At 43.8% G+C, this 24,407-nt stretch overlaps 2 protein-coding genes across 3 annotated transcripts in view; both read left to right on the top strand.

Annotated features, from left to right (window-relative positions):
- Positions 1-1,247: 1,247 nt before the first annotated feature.
- Positions 1,248-15,789, top strand: edem2 (ER degradation enhancer, mannosidase alpha-like 2). Of its 2 annotated transcripts, XM_079495061.1 has the most exons (12): positions 1,300-1,487; positions 3,607-3,682; positions 4,459-4,569; positions 4,695-4,734; positions 5,394-5,499; positions 6,321-6,446; positions 6,597-6,808; positions 7,241-7,382; positions 9,492-9,616; positions 11,438-11,582; positions 13,487-13,608; positions 14,056-15,789. In XM_079495061.1, the coding sequence occupies exons 1-12, from the start codon at positions 1,442-1,444 to the stop codon at positions 14,518-14,520; spliced, it is 1,716 nt and encodes a 571-aa protein (XP_079351187.1). In that variant the 5' UTR covers positions 1,300-1,441; the 3' UTR covers positions 14,521-15,789. The 2 variants fall into 2 exon arrangements, with proteins under 2 accessions (XP_079351188.1, XP_079351187.1); XM_079495062.1 differs by lacking the exon at positions 3,607-3,682 and having other exon boundaries at positions 1,248-1,487.
- A 4,941-nt stretch (positions 15,790-20,730) lies between these two features.
- LOC306913519 (myosin-7B-like) overlaps positions 20,731-24,407 on the top strand; it is a 35,773-nt gene continuing 32,096 nt past the window's right edge. Inside the window, exons 1-3 of the mRNA XM_079490231.1 lie at positions 20,731-20,869; positions 22,988-23,087; positions 23,768-23,871. Of these exons, the coding sequence (XP_079346357.1) occupies positions 22,988-23,087; positions 23,768-23,871 (204 nt within the window). The 5' untranslated portion in view covers positions 20,731-20,869. The remainder of the gene's footprint in view (positions 20,870-22,987; positions 23,088-23,767; positions 23,872-24,407) is intronic.

The raw sequence follows: 24,407 nt of genomic DNA, 5'->3' as shown, positions 1-24,407 counted from the left end.
TGGTGTTCTGACCTCACTGGGAACTGGTGCCTCGGGCAGAGCTGGTTTGCGAGCTGGAAGGGGGTCTGATGAGTACTAGCCTACATGGAGTACGCCAGCTGATGTCCTGGGCTCACTTGACTCACATGTCTGTTTGAAAACAGGCCTACAGTCAGTACTACATTGATATTACACATTTTGATGGTTTGACCATTTAACATGTAAATAAATATCCTTGAAAATGTATGATTAGCCACCAGAATCAAGATCCTAGGTGGTCTAGAACTGGAGTTATTGTAAAATAACAGTGGGTGGTGGCCATTTTGAAAAATGGCTGCCATGGTCACAGGACAAACCTAAACAGTACCACTGTATTCCTAGTCTTGCGTTACCAGACTGTTGCCTCCGCGATTTCCAAACGCTCCATCATACATATCTATATAGCATTCGGAGATTGTGGAATAGTTGTCTGGCTACGCGAGACTACTGTATTCCACTGCATCTCCACATTCATACCCACTGTAGAAAGCAAATTTGATGCATTTAGAGTCTAAATGGGGGGGGGGGGGGGGAGTTCCAGACCCACATGAACGCACCCAGGGTGCCGGCCCGCGTCCAAAACGGTTGAGAAATGACAGAGTTACGGTGTGGGGGTCCCTACTGCACCCTGTACTGTACTGGCACACCCAAAATCACCATATACAGTTAATATGTGCGTTTGTGTGTGTGTGTTAGGTTGCGCACAGGTGGTGAAAACAACCATGCTGTTTTCGTGCTCAGACATACCCAGCCAGCCAGCCAGCTACCCACACACACAGTCACTTAAGGAAGTGGTTGCACCACTTAAAAAATGCCCAACTTGCCCAAGGGATATCACTGGGCACCCTCTTGAATTCTTGAAAGAGGTGACCCCAAGCTACAAGAATCAGTTGAAAAGAAAACGTTATCTGACGAAACCACGTTCAGCCAAAAATCAGCCTTCCGCTCGCGGACTACTACTCCTGTGGAAGGGTTATATATTAATTTAATTTAATTTAATTTATTTAATAATGTATTGTCCGGCTCTAGCCGAGAGCCATATAATAGAGTTACGACAACTCCGTTCACTTCATGGGGCCAGTTGAGCCATTAAGTTAAGACCGTTACGACAGAAAACTGAGCGCTCAGTATTCTGCCCCCTTAATGTCGCAACTCTGTTTACTCTATTGGCTCGTCTGGCTTTTTACAATGCTCGTCAGCAATGCATGTACGCATGCGCACACCGCTCACTTCCGCCTTAATTCCTGACAGTCAGCGGTACAAACCAAACATACAGTTTGATTACATTTCAGTGTTATTTTTGGTTTATTATTGCTATTTATACATATTGTTTTAAATCGGACACGGTTCCCTACTGCCTTCTGGATGCGCGTGCATCTGTGCGTGGTGCTGGTGGGCAGTCTTGCGCTGTCACTGTGGTGTCATGCTACAGGACGACAGTTTACTGAGCAGGAGATGGCTGGAATCAGGTAAATATAGCCTGGGCAGCATTCCATTTCGGGTTTATGATCCGGTCGGAAGCGGATGGTAACTTTGATTGATTGATTGAAGAATTTATTACATTTCAAGCACAACTCAATACAAAACTGTTAACTGTGGACGACACCATAAAGCATTACACTTGTCACGGCCACACAGCCAACTCAAGGTACGGCCACGGAGCCGACTTGGGGACCCAACTCAAGGACAACACAAGAGACGGTCACGGCCACACAGCCAACTCAAGGTACGGCCACGGAGCCGACTTGGGGACCCAACGCAGCTCCTCCAAGGAAAACAAACAAATGAACGGAGCTGAACGTGAATCCCGCCCACCCCTTTTTTTCCCCTCACTGTATATGTTTCTTTTACCTTTTTACCTCCATTATGATGAATTCCTGTTCTGTCCGTTGTCTATATAGAAGTGTCTATTTGTACGTCTCTAAATGTTTTTGATGAATTGAACATGGTGGACCCTATTGGAATCAAGTGTAATGCTTAATTGGGTCGTCCACTCACAGTTAACAGCCTTTGTATTGAGTTTGTGCTTGAAATGTACTGTAATTCTGCAAACTGTTAATACATATTTCAATCAATCAATCAATGTTTACATGTTCAATAGAGGGTATGCGCGTGACATCATCATCATACCGTAAGGTTATGCGGGAACAGCTACTGCAGTGGCAAAAAACTACTTTCTGGCCTTGACAGCCCATACATCCAAACAGAAAACGAGAAAAGTCCTATCTGATTATATTAAACTAAGTTAACTCACTTTGCCACTCGATTTGCCATTCATTGTCACTCTGTTCATCATAACATTTAGAGACGTACAAATAAACACTTCTATATAGCCATAAACAGGAAATCATCATAGAGGAGGTAAAAAGGGGGAAAAAAAACGTATAGTGAGGGGGAAAAGGGGGGGGGGGGGCAGTTTCGAATTGCAGCCGTCCATAGGGGCCCTTTGAGAGCGGTTTTGAATTTGAAGGAGTCAAGGGATTTGCATGTCTTAATGACTGTTGGTAGGGCGGTCCACATTTTGGTGGCATAGGAGCGAAATTAATTTAGTCCCTTGTTTGTGCCGAATCTGGGTTGCACATGGTTTGCTGAGCTCCCTCTGGTGTTGTGGGTGTGGACTTTGTTGACATTAAGGAAGTATAGGTACATGGGGTACTTTGGTGGTGTAGCGAATATTGTGGACCAGACCCATTGCAAGATGCTGTACTCTGTCGTCAACCCTAAGCCATTCCAGTCTGTCAAAATGGGCAGGGGTGAGGTGGGTTCGGGGACTGAGGCCAAGTAGTAATCTGACCGGGTGCAGTACGTTGTTCAGTCATTGGTCCGACAAATGACAACCCACCTCATCTCCTAAACTAACTAACTATGCACGGGAGCAGACGCTAGTCTGACATTCTGGGAAGTCTGGAGCCTTGTTTTAAGGGCCTTTGAGGTGCTGTGGTACCAAGAGGTGCATGCATAGTCGAAGAAACCTTGTACTAGTCTAGGGCTCCTGTTAGGGTCTTCAAGGTGTTTTTGTTGACCATTGAGGAGATCCTGTAGGAATCTTGTTCTTTGGTTGACTTTTTTTATTACGTTGGTGGCCATTTTATCACCGGAAAGATTTGCCTCCAGGATGGAACCTAGTTAGGTAATTTCATCTTTTCGTGTGATAATATTGTCACCCACTCTAACCAAGAAGCCATCAGCCTTGCTGAGATTACTATTTGATCCAAAGAGAGGTACCAAAAGTTAACTCTGAACTTGGTAGATCTGCTTTTGGCTTCTGAAGCCAGATTGAAATTCGTACATTCGTTTTTTTAGTGGCAAGATACTTTTCAACCTGTTCATAGACAATCTTTTCCATCACTTTTGAGATGGAGCTAAGAATAAAAATAGGGCCGTAGTTGCCTGGGTCTAATTTGCTCCCTTTCTTGTGCAGGGGGGAACTTTCGTCATGTTGTAGTCAATGATTTGTAGTCACCTGGCAGGAAGCCACAAGACGGAATCAGTACTATGAATGGTGGAATTCTTATTCCGCTTTGTGGTTTCCTGCCTGATGACTACAAAACAAGACTACAACATGACGTAAATTACCATCCGCTCCAGACCAGTTCACACAGCGATTTTGGAACACAGAAAAGGGTTTCCTCCGAGGTGGAAAGCCTGGTGACGCAAGGTTAAGGTAAATAAGTACGCGTCTCAGAAAAACCCTGTACATTTTTTACTTTTGATTTATAAAATCATCGAATGTTTTAGGGCCAAATTTCAATAGATTTTTGACATAGTTTTCAGTTTTGTGTGATATCATGAACTATGCAATTCCAGAACTCTGGATAGGCCTATCTGGTAGTGGTACAGGTATGCTTTCTGTCCCTAGAATCATAACTAAATGTGCAGAAGTTCAGTTCAGTTTTTATCTGGAACAACAAAATCCCCAAAAAGCGTATGTCTGCTCATCTGCTGCCAATTATCTGTTCTTAAATCTAAAAACCTTTATTTTGTTTTCCTATAAAGGGCATTTTTCTGTTTCTTCATTTTTTGCTGAATTCAAATACGTTAATACGTTTCCTGTACTTAATGTTATGTAAAGCAATTGAATTGCCTTATTGAAATCTTCTATACTTAATAGACATGCTTTCCCTTTCTATTTTAACCACTAAAGTTAAATATAATAATACAAATAATTCAAAATAACCGTTCTACAAGCTCACAACATGTTGATCTATTGATCTGGCCTTAAAACATCTGTATTTTATTACCGCCATCTCTATATCTCACATAAACGTGAGGGGGTCTCACTTCATCACTGCAGTGCAGCAGATATATGAATTCCAAAGTCATTTGGAAAAGAATATTGTTAGGCAATCATTATTTATTATTTCGAAGCGATCATTTGCTACTGTTAACCCTTAACCTTTCTCGTGAACTTGAACCTTAATTCTGACCCTGATGTTTCAGACAGCGCATCAAAGACATGTTCTACCACGCCTACAACAGTTACCTTGACAACGCTTTCCCCTATGACGAGCTTCGCCCCCTCACCTGTGATGGACAGGACACCTGGGGCAGGTGACATCACTTCGTTCTGGTTACTGTCTTGCACGTCTTCTAAAGTGTTGTTCCAATGAATTCATTTAATGTGTCTTCACTCACACTCTGTCTGTCTTTCTGTCTGTCTGTCCGTCCCACCACAGTTTCTCACTGACTCTGATTGATGCATTGGACACTCTTCTGGTAAGTTCTGCGTTAATGTTGAAGTAGTTGAAATATTACAACATATACTGTATATTTTAAACGATTCAATATTTGGGTTCTGGGAGCTGTGCAGCGTTGCAGACATTGATATTCCAGTCATCATTATTACATGTTTGTGCAGGTTTTAGTCAACCATGCAGATGCATATGCACGTGTTATTTAATGCGATATGTGTTGTGTTATAATGTGATGTGTGCTGCCAGTGTTATGCAAGGGATAATTGACAGTCAGGCGGTCATTGTTGAGAAATAAAACCCTACAGGGTGATCAGGCACCGACGCGTAGCAGAGATGTCCTTGCTTACGGTAATGAAATAAAGTTGCGCTGGGCGGTCACGGTTGCCTTGGAAAAGAAAGTGTTGATCAAATAAAATCAGTTAATTCAGTTACTGCATAATGTATTTCTCGCTTCAAATGTTTTTTTTCAATGTAAATGAAATTGTACACTTGTTTAAACTTTATACATGACTGCTGTGTTGGATACAGCATGAAATCAAGCAGCACAGCAGGTGTTTTCGATTCTTTGATTAGACAGCGGTCTGTTATTGAGCCCATCTGTTGATAAATATCACACCGCCGAATTCAGTGATTGACCGATCAGAATCAAGCATTCAACCAAGCTTTGTTGTGTTTGTGCAGGTTTTGGGGAACCATACAGAGTTTCAGCGCGTGGCGATTGTCCTTCAGGACACGGTGGACTTTGACATCGATGTCAACGCCTCCGTCTTCGAAACAAACATCAGAGGTATTCCTCGTGTTCATGATTGTGTGTGAGACATGCTTTCCAGGACTGACTCCTTTTTTTTGGAGTGGTCGAGATTACAGGTTAAACCAGTGATTTTCGGGGACTAGGTTGGCGGAGGGTGTGTAGAGCCTAGGATCATATTAGATAATTGACACAGGGGTGAAAAATGGGTTAAATCATGGGATAAAAAAAAACAGTGATTTTCAAACAAGGCCCTTCATTTATTGGGTGTTTGAGCACCCTCATTCGATAAGATTTTGCTTCTCAGACGGTGGAAATGGGGCCTCAGTGTTTCCACTGAAAATGTATTTGTTCAGAACCCTAAAAGTTGGTTCGGAACTGGAACCAGAAAATGACCGCCGGTTCTGTGAAAGCACCAAGGTCCCAAGAATCTAGAACGGAACCAGTTCTTGAACCAAAGTTATTTTCATGGAAAAGGGGCCTGGATGGCATTGTGACTACTGAGGACCGCAGAGAGGTTTTCCTATTTGCAGTTTAGCGGAAGGCTTCCTTACTAAACAAGTAAAATGTCAACCATTAATACAAACCATTATGTACCTAGGCTATAAGTGTCAGGTCATTGCCTTTATATTTGGCAGCTTGTGCCATGTCCAGGATGGACATGGCACTTAATATGGATTAATATGTTGAATTAATATGTTGAACTGTATGTCCGATGTTGACTGTAAATGTGTGAATGTAGGCTGTGCATTCTGTAATCTTCCAATCCAATCAATTTGGATCCCTTGTCACCCTTGTTATTTTGAGTGCATATGATATCAGGGGACTCAAATAAAGACGTATGTGTGTTATGTGTGTAGTTGTAGGTGGGATGTTGTCGGCTCATATGTTATCCAAGAGGGCGGGGTTGGAGGTTGAGCCTGGCTGGCCGTGTTCCGGCCCACTGCTCAGGATGGCCGAGGACGCAGCTAGGAAACTGTTACCTGGTAACACACACACACACACAAAACCTTAAACTTGTTTTGGGTGAACGGCGAATGCCTTTGAAATGGCTTTGTGTGTGAAACGTGCTGTTGAAACAAAAGTACTGTGTGTGTGTGTGTGTGCGTGTGCGTGTGTGCGCGCGCCACGTGCAGCGTTCGAGACCCCGACAGGCATGCCCTACGGTACAGTGAACCTGCTCCATGGAGTGAGTCCCACCGAGACCCCGGTCACATGCACAGCCGGGGTGGGCACCTTCATCCTGGAGTTTGCAACACTCAGCCGGCTGACCGGAGACCCCGTGTATGAGAATGCGGCGCGCCGCGCGCTCCGAGCCCTGTGGGACACCAGATCGGATATAGGACTGGTATGTGATGCTGTCTGTCTGCTATATTGTTATTACACATCGTTGTCAGGCAGAATCGAGGCAGAATAGATTAAGCTTGTAGATCGTCTATTTTTGCTATTTGAAAGTGCCAAAAAATACTAAGAGCAAAAACATTGCATCCATTGGAACACATCATATTTTCTTCCATTTCCTGACAAGTTGTCGGCGTACAATACAGTCAGATATACAGTAGTACAAGGTTTCCGCCTTACAGCAACGATATACTTGCTTAGTATTCTAGAACTGGTACGTTTTCTCTGTGTCTGTCTATCTGAATGTGTTTCTCCATCTTTCTGTGTGGCTCACTACCTGTCTTTCTCTCTGCGTATCATCTCTATTGCAGCTGGCAGATAACTATATAGACATGTTGTCTGTCTTACTAACCTGTCTTTCTACCCGTCTGTCTCTCAGGTAGGAAACCATATAGACATAGTGTCTAAGAAGTGGGTGGCTCAGGATGCTGGCATCGGCGCTGGAATAGACTCCTACTTTGAATATCTGGTGAAAGGAGCCATCATGCTGCAAGACCAAGAACTGGTGAACATGTTCCTGGGTACCTATTGCCTACCTGCCTTATTAACTATCTATGTTCCTGGGTACCTATACCTACCTTATTGCCTACCTGCCTTATTAACTATCTACCTACGGTACCTTATTAACTACTTACCTACCTACTACAGTACCTTATTAATTACGTGCTTATTTCCTATTTAGCTTACTAGAGAGGTGCATGCGGTACCCGTTGGGCACTGGCCTACATGGAACGATGCAAGTTGGAAATGCATGTCCCACCCAGATATTACGTCTGTGTCCCTTTTATGCCCATATATGGAGTTATTTGTCAGGCATGCCCAAATATGGAGTATATGCAGATGTCAGAATGATGTCAGAACAGGCCAGCTCCAAATATGTACCCTGGGCAGGGGCCCTGTCCAGAGCCCGGACAGAGGCCTTTTTTGGGCGGTTCTGGACAACCGTGGGTCCGACCGACTCGACACCGGGCACTGCACCCCCTGCGGTGGTGTGGCACGCGTGTGTCGAATTTGAAGCCGGTGGGGCGAACGGTTCTCAAGTTACGTGGATTACACACAGACAAACAAACAGACAGAGACTTGGTGCATTTATAGATAGATTACATACCTACATACCTACCTTCTTACCTACCTTCATACATGCTATGAAGGTAGCTAGCTTTATAATGCTTTAAAGGATGCCCTGGTTGCTCTCAGTCTTATCCTAAACACAAAGAAAATATATATGAGTGGATATTTATAACATCTGCAAGTGGTTCCACAATTGAGAGGGTCTCTGAATATAAATACCTCGGCATATGGCTTGAGGACAAACTATCCAAAATGACAAAAAGGTTTCCATTCATAGAAATGTTAGCGATGTCGCCACACAGCTAGAAGGTCCTGGGTTCGATTCCCGCTGGGGGGGGCGTGTTCTCTCCTCCACGTCATCAGTGCCCATACCCTAGGTGGGGTTGACGAAAGGGCCTTTTTTTGTGGAGTTTGCATGTTCTTCACTTTTGGCGTCTTCACTTTTATGCCCTCACTTTTCTCAGCCAATCAAATCATTGCTATGGGGTGATCAGCCAATCATCAGCCAATGTGTGTGTTCACACAAACCCTCAAAGCTGGGCATAGGAGGGGCTAGCGCCTCTCAAAAATAAATTATTACTGAAGCCTATTTCCTCTCAGTCCTGGACTACGGTGACACTATTTATAGGATTGCTGCTCTATCAACTCTAAAGCGCTCTGCCTTAAGATGGATTACTGTTGATAATTTTAACACCCACCACTGTGCACTTTAAACCCTTTAAGTTGGCCATACCACCCATGACCAACATTTGTATTTTAAAACAAAATGCCAGACGCTATAGATAACTCAGGTTTATTGTCTCTGACAGAGAGGGGGGGATAAGCACTAGTACCTGTTTTTATTTAAAGCCATTGCTGGAATGCTGTCTGCTAACATTTGTTCCATGCTGACACAGAACAATAGGATTTGTCAGACTCGCTTCACTTCAGTGACCTGACCTTTTAATGCTCAATGTTCCTCATGCTCTCTGACAGAGTTGGGACAAGACAGCACTGTTGCCCAATGTCTTGGAATGAGCTGCAAAAGACAATTACAATTTATAACTTAGGCATTTAGCAGACGCTAATGTATCATATACATAAAAAAGTAGATATCATGAATCATACATAAGCTAAGAACGTAACAGTGGAATATCTATATAATGAAACTATCTATGCATATTGCATACTGTATATAGTATATACTATATACTAGTGATATGTCTAACTAAAATGCTATAGGTCTACATAAAATGCTATCTAAGTTACATAAGTTGAGCCTTTGCATACGCCTGTAAGGTCGTCGGGGCTGGGGCAAGTGCTACGGGCCATGATGGAGTCTGAAGAGGTGGGTTTTCAGACTACGGCGGAAGATTGGGACTAGTGAGGCTGCAGTTCTGATTGTAATGGGAAGTGCATTCCAAAGTTTTGGAAATTCCCAGGCCTACTGTCTTGTATGTATTGACCAACCTGAACCTACCTTTTCCCCTTCTAACCTACCTATCTATTTTCAGTCCTGCTTTGTCTTAAAGTTGTTTGTGTGTTTTAATTCATATTTAATTGTTTTACACCCTTCCTAGATTTCGACAGGTCCATCCAGAACTACACTCGTTTTGATGACTGGTACCTGTGGGTGCAGATGCATAAAGGAACCGTGTCCATGCCTGTGTTTCAGTCTCTGGAAGCCTTCTGGCCTGGTCTGCAGGTGAGTTAACGCACACACGCATGGACACACAGACACACACGCATGGACACTAGTGTTGCGCGGGTCAGGGTTTTTCATGACCCGCAGGTCCCGCATGTGATAATAATCTGACTCGACTCAGCCCGCCCCGCAGCACCACATAAATTTTCACAACTCGACCTGGCCCGCAACCCGCCATCATTAAATGCACGTCAAATATGTCTTTGAACGCGGCTTTTATTTGTCAAAAAAGGTGCTTCTAAACTGTCAAGGCTAATAATATCACTGGCGAGTGCGCATAGTCACGGGTGTTCCGACCACCGCATCGCTGCCATTCATTTGTCACACACACGTAGCGACATGGCAGATTGAGAGGTTGAGGGGAGAGACTCACCCGTGCGTCGCAGACATAGCCTTGTATGATGAGCAGGTGCTAAGAAAAGCATCATGTATTAGAGCAGACAGCTCTCACCCCCTATACCGGGAATATGAATTCCTGCCATCCGGCCAATGGTTAAAGACCCCTGTTACAAAAACAAACAGGTACAAATTTTCATTCATACCTACCTCCATCCGAGCCATCAACAAGGGAAGCAGGAGGAGGTAGATGTAGTTACACTCGGTGCACTTTAGCCCTGGTTGCACTTTATATTTAATGTAGCATTTGTATCTTGTGATAATGTACTGTTTGTAATGTCTTGAGAGCTTTTATTATCTGCTGTAAAACGAAGTGCCCAGTTTGGGACATATGAATAAACTTGACCTTGACCTTGACCTACAGTATAATAACAGGACTGTCACTGCACAGACGCTGAAAGAAAACGCCACTAAAGACCTAAGAAAAACTATTTGAAAACGTTGTCTAACTTGTCCTTGCACTTGCACTCCACACACGTGCGCGCAAACAAACACACACACACACACACACACACACACACATTGACACACACACACGCTGAAGGAAGGGGCTACTGGTGGTTATAAAATATTTCACTCGCTCTGGAGTGAGTCAGAACTTAAGACTCAGTCAGAACACAAGAGGCAAGATGGAGTCCAACCATTAACTGATGACTTATAAGTAGACATGAAACACAACTCACAACTGTTCAAGGACGCACAGGGAAAAGGTAAAAAAAGGTTTAACAGAATGTCCGTTGTGGTGAGAAAAGTTGACAATGATAATTGTGTGTGGCGGCGGCCGCGCTACCGCTATGTGCCTGCGGGGTGTGCTCATGCACGCGCGTTGGGAGCACGTGCAGCTGTGCGCTGTTTGGGGATTAATAGTTATTAATAATTGGAGAGAGGAGATATCAACCAGCACAGCAACACAACAATCCGGTAGGCTGCGCAAATTTCATCCCAGGACTCGTGGCAACAATAATCATTTGTAAAAATCACAGTATAAATTATTTGACCCGCCTCAACCTGGCCCGCAAATAAAGTGAAAATGTCATGACTCCGCCCAGCCCGCCCCGCGGTTAACCCGCGGGACCTGCGGGTTACAGGTCGGCCCGCGCAACACTAATGGACACACAGACACATACGCACATGGCCAAGCCATTGGCACCCAATGGGACAGTTGTCCAGTTTGCCCAGGACATGCACCAGATAAGCCAAAGACTACACACACTAATGTTGATTGTGTGTGTGTGTGTGTGTGTGTGTGTGTGTGTGTGTGTGTGTGTGTGTGTGTGTGTGTGTGTGTGTGTGTGTGTGTGTGTGTGTGTGTGTGTGTGTGTGTGTGTGTGTGTGTGTGTGTGTGTGTGTGTGTGTGTGTGTGGGGGGGGGGGGGGGGGGCGTGTGGTGTGGGGGGGGTCGTGTGGGTTTGCGTGCGTGTGTCAGTCTTTGATAGGTAATCTGGACAGCGCAGTGAGAACCTTCCAGAACTATTACTCTGTGTGGAGACAGTTTGGAGGTCTGCCAGAGTTCTACAACATACCTCAGGGTTACACTGTGGACAAGAGAGAAGGTTACCCTCTGAGACCAGGTTAGTATATCTATAACCCTCTGAGACCAGGTTAGTATATCTATAACCCTGTGAGACCATGTTAGTATATCTATAACCCTGTGAGACCAGGTTAGTATATCTATAACCAGGGCTGCACATAATTATTTTGGGCTAGTTCTCAAAGGAGCACCTGGACATGCAAGTTGGTGCGCACAGGGGGGGGGGGGGGGGGGGGGTACTGTCGACAGACGGATATGCTGCCCACACAGCCAGATGCAAAAGACACAAAGATGCTAAACTACAGTCACAAACAGTGTGGTCGTTAAGCAGCAGGAGGTTTGTTAGCAGCACTGAAACGTCCTAAACAGATAAAATTAGAGTCACGTGTAAAGATTAGTCAACACAAGTTTTATTTCTAAGTCTACTTACAGGACATAACATCATATTTGAGTTCCTTTTGAATACCTGTCAGATTCTCTACATATAACTGTTGCAGCTCTTGGTGCGCAAATGCGCTTTGCATCCTTTGATCTACCGCGCAGAAAACATTTTGACGACGCATGCGCACTGGCGCACCAGTTGTGTGCAGGCCTGTCTATAACCCTCTGAGACCAGGTTAGTATATCTATAACCCTGTGAGACCAGGTTAGTTCACTGTCTATAACCCTGTGAGACCAGGTTAGTATATCTATAACCCTGTGAGACCAGGTTAGTTCACTGTCTATAACCCTGTGAGACCAGGTTAGTATATCTATAACCCTGTGAGACCAGGATAGTATATCTATAACCCTCTGAGACCAGGTTAGTATATCTATAACCCTGTGAGACCAGGTTAGTATATCTATAACCCTCTGAGACCAGGTTAGTATATGTATAACCCTGTGAGACCAGGATAGTATATCTATAACCCTCTGAGACCAGGTTAGTATATCTATAACCCTGTGAGACCAGGATAGTATATCTATAACCCTCTGAGACCAGGTTAGTATATCTATAACCCTGTGAGACCAGGATAGTATATCTATAACCCTCTGAGACCAGGTTAGTATATCTATAACCCTGTGAGACCAGGTTAGTATATCTATAACCCTGTGAGACCAGGTTAGTTCACTGTCTATAACCCTGTGAGACCAGGATAGTATATCTATAACCCTCTGAGACCAGGTTAGTATATCTATAACCCTGTGAGACCAGGATAGTAGATCTATAACCCTGTGAGACCAGGTTAGTTCACTGTCTATAACCCTGTGAGACCAGGATAGTAGATCTATAACCCTGTGAGACCAGGTTAGTTCACTGTCTGTGACCCTGTGAGACCAGGATAGTAGATCTATAACCCTGTGAGACCAGGTTAGTTCACTGTCTGTGACCCTGTGAGACCAGGATAGTAGATCTATAACCCTGTGAGACCAGGTTAGTTCACTGTGACTCCTTTTCCACCGGTTGGGAACCGGTTCAGTTCAGAACCAGTTTTTAGTCCATGAGCCAGACATCCAAAACTGGAACGTTAATTATGAATTGAGTGTGCAAAACCATACCTATGTTTATAGGATCAATATACATTTATATATGATAACCCTTCCACAGTAGTAGCTTTTTTATATTTGAATTATTTGCATATTTTCCTATATAATGCCTAATTTGCACATTTAAAATTGTAATATTTGTAATACAATACATCATCATTATCTTTGTGTAAGTAATCAACTGGGGAAGTTTCATGGTGATAACAATTTAATATGGTATGGTTTTGCACACTCAATTCATAATTAACATTACAATTTTGGAGCTCTGGCTCATGGACCAAAAAGAACTGAACCGGTTCCCAACTACCGGTATCTAAAGAAAATATCGACTAAGACCATTAGTTGGGTATAAAACATACTAGCTAGTAGCTAATAAATATCTGTGTGTGTGTGTGTGTGTGTGTGTGTGTGTGTCAGAGCTCATAGAGAGTGCCATGTACCTGTTCAGAGCGACAGGTGACCACACCTACCTGCAGTTTGGACTGGATGTACTGGAATCCATTGAGAAGATCAGTAAAACTCCCTGTGGATACGCTAGTGTAAGTACTACTAATACATACACTATAATACTAATGCACGTCCCAGACTCTCCAATGTCCCACTCCAGTCAGAATAGCAGACAAAAAAATCAATCAAATATGAATATCATAATAATGCATATTAAAAAAATATTAATATTATACTTGTGTCCCAGGTACAGGACAACATACTAAAATAATAATTATCTTTATTGTTCCGAAGGATATTCATCTTCACAGTTCTGTTCAAACACCCCACATCAAAACGACACATAACACCAAGACAATACAACAACAGGAGGTCCCCACTGTATGGATACAGAACCATCATATCAGTGGGGCAGTATTGCCGTGATGGCTGTGGGGACAAAACTCCTACTAAAACTAACCTTTTTTTCGCGGCAAGGTTCTGTATCTTTGTCCAGATGGCATGAGGTTAAAAATGTGAATATTATACTCGTGTCCCAGGTGAAGGACTTACGTGACCACCAGCTGGACAACAGGATGGAGTCGTTCTTCCTGGCCGAGACCATCAAGTACCTCTTCCTGCTCTTTGACCCCGCCCACTTCTTGCACGGAGGAGGAGGAGGGGAGGCGGGGCTGTCTTCCTGGGAGGAGGGAGGTGAAGGTAACCAGTGCATTCTGGGAGTCGGGGGTTACATCTTCAACACAGAGGCCCACCCTCTGGACCCCGCGGCGCTCTACTGCTGTAGCCAACACGCGCAGGACAGACAGGAGCTGAGGGACATACTGCTCGGCCTATCGCGGGACTCCAAACAGGCCGAGAGCCCGCCCACGCTGCCCTTCGACAAATCGGAGAGCATCGCGTTGAAACCGGGGGAGAGAAAGAGCGCCCCTCCCCTCTCCTGTCCCACGCAGCCGTTCAGCGCTCGGCTAGCCGTCCTGGGGCAGGTCTTCTCCGATAACACCTGACATCTGACCTGATCTGGGCTCGACTAGTCATCCTGGGGCAGTTTCCGCTGATAACGATAGATGTTTCAAATATCAATGCATATCTTGGCCACTTAATAAGTCATCACGACTGCCGTTGTTTGGGCGGAAGCTGTGCCTCCTACTGCCATGTATGCCCCATGTACAGTTCATCTATTGTATCCATTCCAAAATCATCACAACTCGCTGAATTCTCATCCCATTTTCACGTGGTTTGGTTTGTCATAAATGTCAGACATGTATTTATGATATGAGAAAGCAACTGAAAGAAAGTGGACTCACGCATGTTGGACTTTGCACGCTTCAGCACCGTCAGGACCCTTTTCTCCCATCGTTGCTATCAGTGGTGGAAACCTCATTATGTTGATTTCACGATTCTGTTAATTTCAGGATTCTAATTCAAAAGTCTACTACACAATGTTAGCAAAAATAGCAGATCTACATCTGCTATTTTTGCTAATATTGTGTGACACTAGTATGACGAAGTAGGACATTAATTTACGAAAGAAAAAAACAGAAAAAATATTAAATATGGAGGTTCAAGGTTTCTGGCCGACAGCAACGATATAATAGAAGTGAACGGCGAAGCTGCTGCATCTGGAGCGTGTGTGTGACTGGTCCCTAATGCACATGAGCAGAATTACACTATTAGAGAGAGGGTGTCACCCAATAGGAGAGGACCAATGGGTGGTGGTGGTGGAACAATTGGACCTAATCAGTAGGTGTGTCTTCATGATATGGCGGGTGTCCTAGGTGTAGCCTACCATAGATATTAAAAAAATAGATGCCTCATTGGCCGCTGCAGTTCGTTGGAGCGATGTGTGTTGAAGGAGGGGCGGAAGAATTTACACAGGGGGAGGAAGTACGCCGGAAGTGTGGAAGGCACGTTACATCACGCTGCCACTCAAGTGATTACTGGCCAATCACAGCGCATCTTTTCCGGGACTTATCAGACCCGAACATGCGCTCTGTGACGCACGCTCCCTTGAGCACATACGCCCCAGAGCCGGAAAGGGCGTCTACGTTTATATGTCTATGTAGCCTACTGGGAGTGGGTGTTTCCTTAATTTAATCACAAAGCTAATGCTAGTATGACAGTGGTCATAATCAGGAGTCGCTGCCCCAAGACAATAATCTGACCTGGTCGTCGCATCCACTGACCTGATGAGGACCCCATACAACACGTTGGGGTGCGACTGGTTGTGAGTCAGATATTGTTGAATTGTGAGTGTTTAATTAAAATAAAGTTCATTTTATATTTGCTTGTTTGCTTGTTCATTGTATAATTAAAGTTAAATGGCCTTTACATATTTTGAAGTTTAATATAATATACTTGATTTACATGTTCTATCTATGTGACACATTGTAAGCATGTACTAGGTCTGTTATTTCTCTGAATAGGTCTTTCCACATTAATTTCAAGATTTTGAACTTCTTTTGTAAATATATCTGTCAAAACATTGGCAAATCAATGGTCTGGGACTGGGACTCTCCAAAATCAGGATCGACATGACATGAGACACAAACATCTGGCATTGGTCCGGCTCTACTTATAAGATGTATGTTGGAATTCTATATTGGCAGTAAAAACTCTGTTCAGACATGGTGGGCCGACTTGTTAAACTTGAATTTTCGTAACCTCCTAAACCTTTCGGGGGCGAACATTTGACAAAAATAGCCTCTGTGACGCGCATTGCGAGCTTGTTAATCGGCTATTTCCGCCAAAGAGATTTAGTGTAGAGGGGAAATAGGACCAAGTACACAGTAAGAGGCTAGCTCAACTAAGTGGGAGAGTTCAAAAGTATTGTTGCAGTATGTCATGTGAGAATGGAATTGGGTGACCTGAATATACATGGGGGGGATTTGTGATAGCGGAAGGGGCACCCCATTGATGCTACAGTAACAGTATGTACATATGCACAGGGGCCTCCTCCTCACCCCTTAATGATGCTTAATCCATCCCTGGCGACAGTCGGTCACAATGCCAAACTCCACGCTATAAAACAATGGTGTGACATCACGGTCATACGTACTAGTGTAATGGGATTGGGGACTCCCTAACCCTAGATAGCTAGTGTTCTGTCCGTTGACGCTAGTTTTCAGTTCAGGATGCTAGAACATGTATGTGTGTGTCTGCATTGCATGTGTTCTATGTTTATTTACTGTAGGGTAGTGTTTGCCACTATCCTACCATGTGTGTGTGTGTGTGTGTGTGTGTGCATGCGCACGCTGTAATATTTCTGTGTGGATGCTGATCTATAAATAAAAGTTATTGTCCATAAGAATAGATAATCCCACTGGCTCTACTAGAGTGTGTGTGTGAGAGAAGAATCAGCTCCCAGCCGGCTTTGTAGCGGAGCCACAAAGGAATGTTGCCTCCAATCTCTGGATGGACGGATGAACAGATGGACGGGCTGATTGATGAACGAACGAACAAATGAATGATTCTAGCTGGAGAGAAGAACTGTCACAGATCAGTAGAGAGAGAGAGAGAGGGTGCAGAGAGAGTGTATAGGGGCACTGACAAAAAAGAAAAAAATATATATTTTACTCACTGGACTGAACAGAGATGGGTAGTGAGAATATGTACTGTATGTAACACAAGATGCAATTAAATAATTTAATCAAAAACATGTTTGTTGGTGAATAAATTTCCGTATCAATGCAGATACAAATTTCAGTTCGTATTTGTCGCATTGTTAATTCATCATACCACTGAAGCACTGATGTGTCCTTAAGTTCAATGGCGCATCACCTCCATACATCTCTGTCAGTTTAATACAAATATGTACATGGCCTAATTGAAAGTAATAACTTGTAGATTCTTAATATGCCCCTTATGTCACGCTTACTGTAAAAATACCTCAATGGTGAATCAGTGATAGAGATGACCTTGGCTTTGACCGACTGGAGTCTCCAGCAATAAACACAAGAATTAACCCTGATCTCTGAGACAGGCGGCAGCTGTGTGTGTGTGTGTTTGTGTGTGTGTGTGTGTGTGTGTGTGTGTGTGTGTGTGTGTGTGTGTGTCACTAGTAGGAGTGAGTGGCGTCTAGTAGCTGCATGTTTATGGAATGTAGCCATTGTTCAGGGATAGACTGGGATATACTCTTTGTGTATGCGGGAGGGTGGGACTGTGTGTGTGTGTGTGTTGTGGGCTTGTGTGTTTGCTTTATTAAAATCAGATAATGTAATCTGTATCAATGTTGCAATCTAACTGTGTGTGTGTGTGTGTGTGTGTGTGTGTGTGTGTGTGTGTGTGTGTGTGTGTGTGTGTGTGTGTGTGTGTGTGTGTGTGTGTGTGTGTGTGTGTGTGTGTGCGTGCGTGCGTGCGTGCGTGCGTGCGTGCGTGCATGCGTGCGTGCGTGCGTGCGTGTGTTATTATCAGTGTGTGACTCAGACTGGATCAGCAGACAATGACAACTGGTTGAGAGATGGAGGGACAGACAAACGTGGACAGACAGATGGAAGGTAAAGTGAGAGAGAAAGTTACGTAAGTAAATGACGAGAAAGAAAACCAAACTAGAAAAGGGTGCTGTGCAGAGCGCGTATCTCTGCCAGGCCAGGATGCGAGGAAACTATACTGGACATAACATATAGCGGCCTGATATCGTATTACACCATGAGGCTGATTTGGAAAATGAACAAGGTTGAGTATCTCCCTTATACTTTGGTGCAGATTGGTCCAGTGGTTAGTGAGATTTGCTGCACACGGACACACAGGGTGAAAAGGGGAGACCTGTTTTATCCCGTGGTGGAAATTCAGCTTTCAGCTTCACCCAGCTGGTGGCTTGCTCATGTCAGATGGTATCTGATGAGCGCTCAGGGGGAGAGTAGTTAGTTAGTAGTAGTTAGTTATGGGTTAAATGTTTCACTCATAAACACATTGACACATAGCCAGGTTGCTGGGACCTTCTGGTTTCCCATTCAGCGATGACCGCCAATCTCTGCCACTCGGCCTATCGCCCTGGTGGAAATAACGTCAGAGAAAGACTGTTGAAGAGATTATGGCAGGAGTATGATAGCGAAGGAAATAGGCATTGAAGTAGAGCGTTGAATGATGAGGCACTGTGTGAGGCACTGTTCTTTTTTACTGCCGGGGTGGAAGGATGAGTAGACAGATAAAGGGGGACAGACAGCTGTTGCTGGGAAGAGAGGGATGAGAGAGAGATGGATTATCTGAGATGAGGAAAGAGGGGGGGGGGGCAGCCCAGAATCCAGTCCCCTCTGTGTCAGCCGGAGCTCCGAGTATAGTCTGATTTATACTTTGTTGTACCACAGAGCATCTTTTAACCACTTTGCACATTATATACCTCGTCGACCGGGGAGACCATTTAGGAATTTAGCAGACGCTCTTAATCCAGAGCGAGACCCCCATGGCTTTATCAATTTACAATTTTGGCCCCCCAGTATAGGGATGCTGGGCCCCACAGGGGCAACTACCCCTTCTATCACAGTAAACACAATTATAACGCAATGTAAACTAGAAGGTCTCCACCAAGAGGACAGGGGTGTGTGTGATGTTTGGCAAAATGTTTAGGAGAAATATAAAGGTGTGTGTGTGTGTGTGTGTGTGTGTGTGTGTGTGTGTGTGTGTGTGTGTGTGTGTGTGTGTGTGTGTGTGTGTGTGTGTGTGTGTGTGTGTGTGTGTGTGTGTGTGTGTGTGTTTCATTGTGATAGCAGAGGAGGGGCGAAGAACTCATAATATTTGGGTGTTTGCCCAGGTACAGTTGGTGTCAGATACAAAGGACGTCCTTTGGCTTGCTGTGTTGATGATGGTGGAATGATCATGACTGTTCCCCACCCTGTCAGTATGCAAGGCAGGTTTTACACCTCTCTCAGTGGCCACTCACTTGGCACCTTGCTCAGGCAGATGTCATGGGGCTCCAGGCCAGCCTGCCGTCTTTTCAATGTTTTTGTTTTTTCATTTGATTTCAATTGTTTCATATTCTTTTCAATATTCTTTTTAACCTAATTTTTTCATTTTTCTTTTTCTTCATTTGATTTCAATAGCAGATTCTGCTTGTAGCAATTAAAGCATCTTTAATGTTTTTTCAGAATCTTCATCAGGATATATTTCTCAATATATCTGGTTCCAATGGGAACCGGTTCAGTTCTTTTTGGTTCTTAGTCCATGAGCCAGAGCTCCAAAATTGGAACGTTAATTATGAATTGAGTGGGCAAAACCATACCTATATTAGATTGTTATCCCCATGACACTTCCCCAATTGATTACTTACACAAAGACAATGATTTAATGTATTGCAAATGTTACATTTTTAAAAATGCAAATGAGGCATTATGTTGGAAGATATGCAAAATAATAGAAAATATGAAAAAGCTACTACTGTGGAACCATTTGGTTCCATTTGTACACTCTCAGAGTTACAGACTTGTAATGGTCATTTTATCTCTTCTGATGGCAAAATAAATTGACAAAATTGTTCACCACAAGCCACATGACCCCTACTTTTTGCAATCAGGTATGATTCTGTCATCATGAGTCATGACCCACTAACGCCAAGAACTCTGACCAAGTGACGTTATGTGGAATGAGAGTGTGGATGGACAGAGGGATGGATGGGAGTGGACGGATGGATGGATGGGAGTGGACGGATGGATGGCTGGATTTATAGAGGGATAGGGGAGGGCAGAGGAGAGGAATACTGGGATAGACGGAGGAGAGATTAGTGAGGCTGACATGAGCTTTCTGGCATGACAGGTGTGTGTGTGTGTGTGTGTGTGTGTGTGTGTGTGTGTGTGTGTGTGTGTGTGTGTGTGTGTGTGTGTGTGTGTGTGTGTGTGTGTGTGTGTGTGTGTGTGTGTGTGTGTGTGTGTGTGTGTGTGTGTGTGTGTGTGTGTGTGTGTGTGTGTGTGTGTGTGTGTGTGTGTTTTTTGGGGGTGGGGGGGTGGCGGGGGCTCAGTGGGTGTGTGTTTTGGGGGTGGGGGGTGGTGGGGGGTTTAGATGGCAACATTAGAAGCGAGTGGGAAGCTGTGGGTGGTTACTCCATGTTAGGTATCAGAGATAGACAGACAAGAGTCGTTTGTCCGTCCAGAAGGTTGCTGTCCTTTTATGAAGTCCCACATAACACCGCCCACAGCCAATCGGCCGCAGAGGAAGACGTCAGGTGATGCAGTGACCTTGGCGAGGTGAGTTTATAAACCTTGGTGGCGCACACACACACACACTACGGGTCTCCGCATGACACCGGAACCTTTATCCAGAACCTTTTTTTCCTGTACGCCACCAGAACCTCACCCTGAACTCCCTTGAACCCATCAGCCCGTATCCACCAGCACCCAACCCACTAACGCCACAGTTCATGCCAAGGTGAGTCCCAGTGGTCCACGGTCGATTTATTAGCAACAGCATCACACAAACTTGTCTTTGATTTTATACACACTGACCTCATCACTGTTCATTTTAATCTGAGAGTGAACACATGTAATCACATTTGTACTCTCAGTTACTAAATGGAGGAATTAACTCATATCATTGGTCAAATCTTTAAAATCTTTTCTCTGAATGCACAATTATCTACATGCTTTCATGCCCTCTATTATATATTTCATTGACTTTCTTTCCTCTGTTTTTTGTAATAGGCTACCAACAAATGTGTGTGTTTTATCCCTTATTTCATCTCTTTCTTATGCCTGACTGGCCAGCTCACTACAGGATTTGGGAACATTTGGGCATATAGGGAATGCCCCTCCTGAGAATCAGAGGGCGTTCCCTACCCATTTTTATCCAAGATTATCCTCTAGTGTGAGTGGTTCAAAGATCCAATCTTTTAACCTCCCGATTGGCTTCTAAAGTTTTCAGGAGTAGCCCGCTTTGTACTCATTTTGTACAAATCGCCACAACTCCTCAAAACAAAACTGCATGCATATTCCCACTAGGCTGAGGAAGAAATGCCACTTGACAGTTTTCAAATCAGCGTCATGGTGGCGCTACCAGTCGCCAAGTCGCTTCACACACACAACTGATTGATTTGATTGATCGATTCATAATTAATCTATTAAAGGATGACTTTATTTTCAACCTATCTTCATACATACATATAATTCACCATTTGTCAGCCTTCTGATTGGTCCCTGACTGACTAACCAGCAGGCTCTTTTTGCCTTGTTCTGCCTTGTTTATGTTGAATTTGCTAAAACATCGTTTAAAACTAAAAACAAACATGATATGACCATTCACCAAGCTGCACCTGTGATTTAATTTAATTTTACTGACACCAAGATGCCTGAAGAAAGTCAGTAGACCAAAAGCTTTCTAAATAAATTGATTGTGCGGAGCTTACCTTTATTTTTTCTCATGTTTCCTTTGTGGCTCCAGCACCTCACTTAAGTTTTTTCAGCGGATGAGCGGTGGTTCTTTTTACATTTTTGACTGACACCAAGATTAAAATTAAGAATTGGATGCACAGAATATCAATACGAAGCAACTGAAAAACATGTAATTTGAATGGTAGTGGATGGAGAGAAAGGATTTTTGTCCAACCACAAAATGGCAACAATATTGGTGCGAAGAGGGGCACAACCAGGGCAGGACTTCATTCGGCTCTGCCTCATAGGAGGGCTGTGGACAGTTCAGAAACCCGCCTATACTACTGTACAGGCCTACAATCTTGGGCTACTGTTGTTGAACATACATTTGGCTGCATACATAAAAGTATGGATCATTCCAGAGCAGAGTGTGACATGGAGATGTCAAACTCTGCTCACATTGAACCTCACATAATGTTAGGAAAGTGCCCTATCTGGTTGTCAGCAGAGGTACTACACAACACACATTCTAGGTGTGTTTTTGAGCATACTTGACTTTTTACATGAGAGGTTTGGTTGCTGTCCACCATATACAGTACATTCAGGTTATGATGTTGCAGTCATTACTGCATTGCATTGCGGGATATTTATGCTAGAGTAGTGTACAGGTCCATTTGGTTCCATTTGAACGCTCAGAATTATGGTGGTCCTTTTGAGAACCACTCTGTACACTAAACGGAACAGAGCCTTAATTAGTATAATTGGTAGGTAATGTAACACCTGTGATGGAAGTAAGAAGAGTTATTCTCTGTGCATAGATACTTAGCCTGTTCCATTCCACACAGGGCCTGTCTTACACAACATTACTTTAATGTAACTTACAGTACCCAAACGGTTAGCTCAACCATCTCTTCCCCCCATATCTCTCCCCATTTCCTGTCAGACAACTTTCATCCTATCAATAAAGGCAGAAAAAGCCAAAAACATATTTAAAAACAAGTAACTTACAGTCAATTCAGCTCACATCAGAATCGTGTCTCATTACAGGTGTAAAACAGTGGGTGAAATAAAATGTTTGTTACACATGGACCAAACATACACCAGGCCAGGACGAGAATGGGATGACAGACAGATGAATGACCTCACTTATTAATAGTAAACTGTCTCTATGTCTGTCCAGATGTCTCGATATCTGGAAATGAGGGATTTTGGAGATGCGGCGCAGTATCTCAGAATGACAAACCTGGAGCAACTAGCAGCTAGAGCACAGGCCTTTGATGGTACACACACGCACGCACGCACGCACGCACGCACGCACGCACGCACGCACACACACACATTCTACTAATGCATGTGTCTGTGACAATACTGTATGTGTGCACACTTTACATATTGTGAATTGTGCTAGTGTGTGATGATGATGTCAACACTATTATCAGAACAATCTCAAATGAGTCTTTATTATATTATGAGTCTTTCATCAGCATCAGCCCTGATGATACTGTACATACAGACATTTTACATAACATTACAAGCTCATTACCAGTGGTGGAAAGTAAGTACAGTACATTTACTACTGTACTTAAGTGCAGTATTTCCAATTTCCAATGCTTTTACTTCTACTCTACTACATCTCGGATCCAAACTTTGTACTTCTACTCCACTACATTTATTTGAAAGCTTTAGTTATAGATTTTGATTAGAACACATACATTATACACTTCTGCCCTATATACGTATTTGCAAATCTTTGATGTAACGATTCATATTCACTGTTCAGAACATGGTTGTCGGAGTCAAAGACAATCGTGTGTGTCTGTGTATCCGTGTGTGTGTGTGTGTGTGTGTGTGTGTGTGTGTGTGTGTGTGTGTGTGTGTGTGTGTGTGTGTGTGTGTGTGTGTGTGTGTGTGTGTGTGTGTGTGTGTGTGTGTGTGTTCGCACGTGCGTGTGCGTATGTAGGAACAAAGCGTGTGTGGCTGCCAGATGACGCAGAGGCATATGTGGAGGTGGAGGTGAAGGAGTTGAACGGAGACAAGACCACTGTGGAGACAAAGGATGGACAGGTTAGTTATTCTGCTAGTTAGTTACACCAGGGGGGGTAGTTACTCTGCTAGTTAGTTACACCAGGGGGGTTAGTTACTCTGCTAGTTAGTTACACCAGGGCGGTTAGTTACTCTGCTAGTTAGTTACACCAGTGGGGTTAGTTACTAGTTACACCAGGGGAGTTAGTTACTCTGCTAGTTAGTTACACCAGGGGGGTTAGTTACTAGTTACACCAGGGGGGTTAGTTACTCTGCTAGTTAGTTACACCAGGGGGGTAGTTACAGTTAATTGGACATTTTATATCTAAAAAAAATTAAAAAATAATGTTACCAACAAACGATAGTACCAACAATGGTTCAACTTTGCCCAAATTGTCAAATAATGTTAGAGGAAAAGATTCAGAAAATAGCCGATCTACATGCTCACAATGGACTGCTGGTTAGTCATAGCCTGGTTAATAAACCAGACCGAATCAGCCGTTGGCAAAAAAAAGTTGCCTACCAGCGGATTACGGTCTGGCGAGGCTCAGTAGCACGCCTCTTTCCTACAGCAGAGA

This window comes from Electrona antarctica, assembly GCF_951216825.1.
Source record: "Electrona antarctica genome assembly, chromosome: 2".
Classification (NCBI taxonomy): domain Eukaryota; kingdom Metazoa; phylum Chordata; class Actinopteri; order Myctophiformes; family Myctophidae; genus Electrona; species Electrona antarctica.
Note: the sequence above shows the minus strand (reverse complement) of the source record. Positions and strands in the feature narration are given on the sequence as shown.

Coding starts and splice junctions, on each gene's coding strand:
- edem2 (XM_079495061.1), top strand. CDS start 1,442: ATGCTACAGGACGACAGTTTACTGAGCAGGAGATGGCTGGAATCAG. Junction 6,447..6,596: donor AGCTAGGAAACTGTTACCTG/GTAACACACACA, acceptor CGCCACGTGCAG/CGTTCGAGACCCCGACAGGC. Junction 11,583..13,486: donor AGGTTACCCTCTGAGACCAG/GTTAGTATATCT, acceptor TGTGTGTGTCAG/AGCTCATAGAGAGTGCCATG.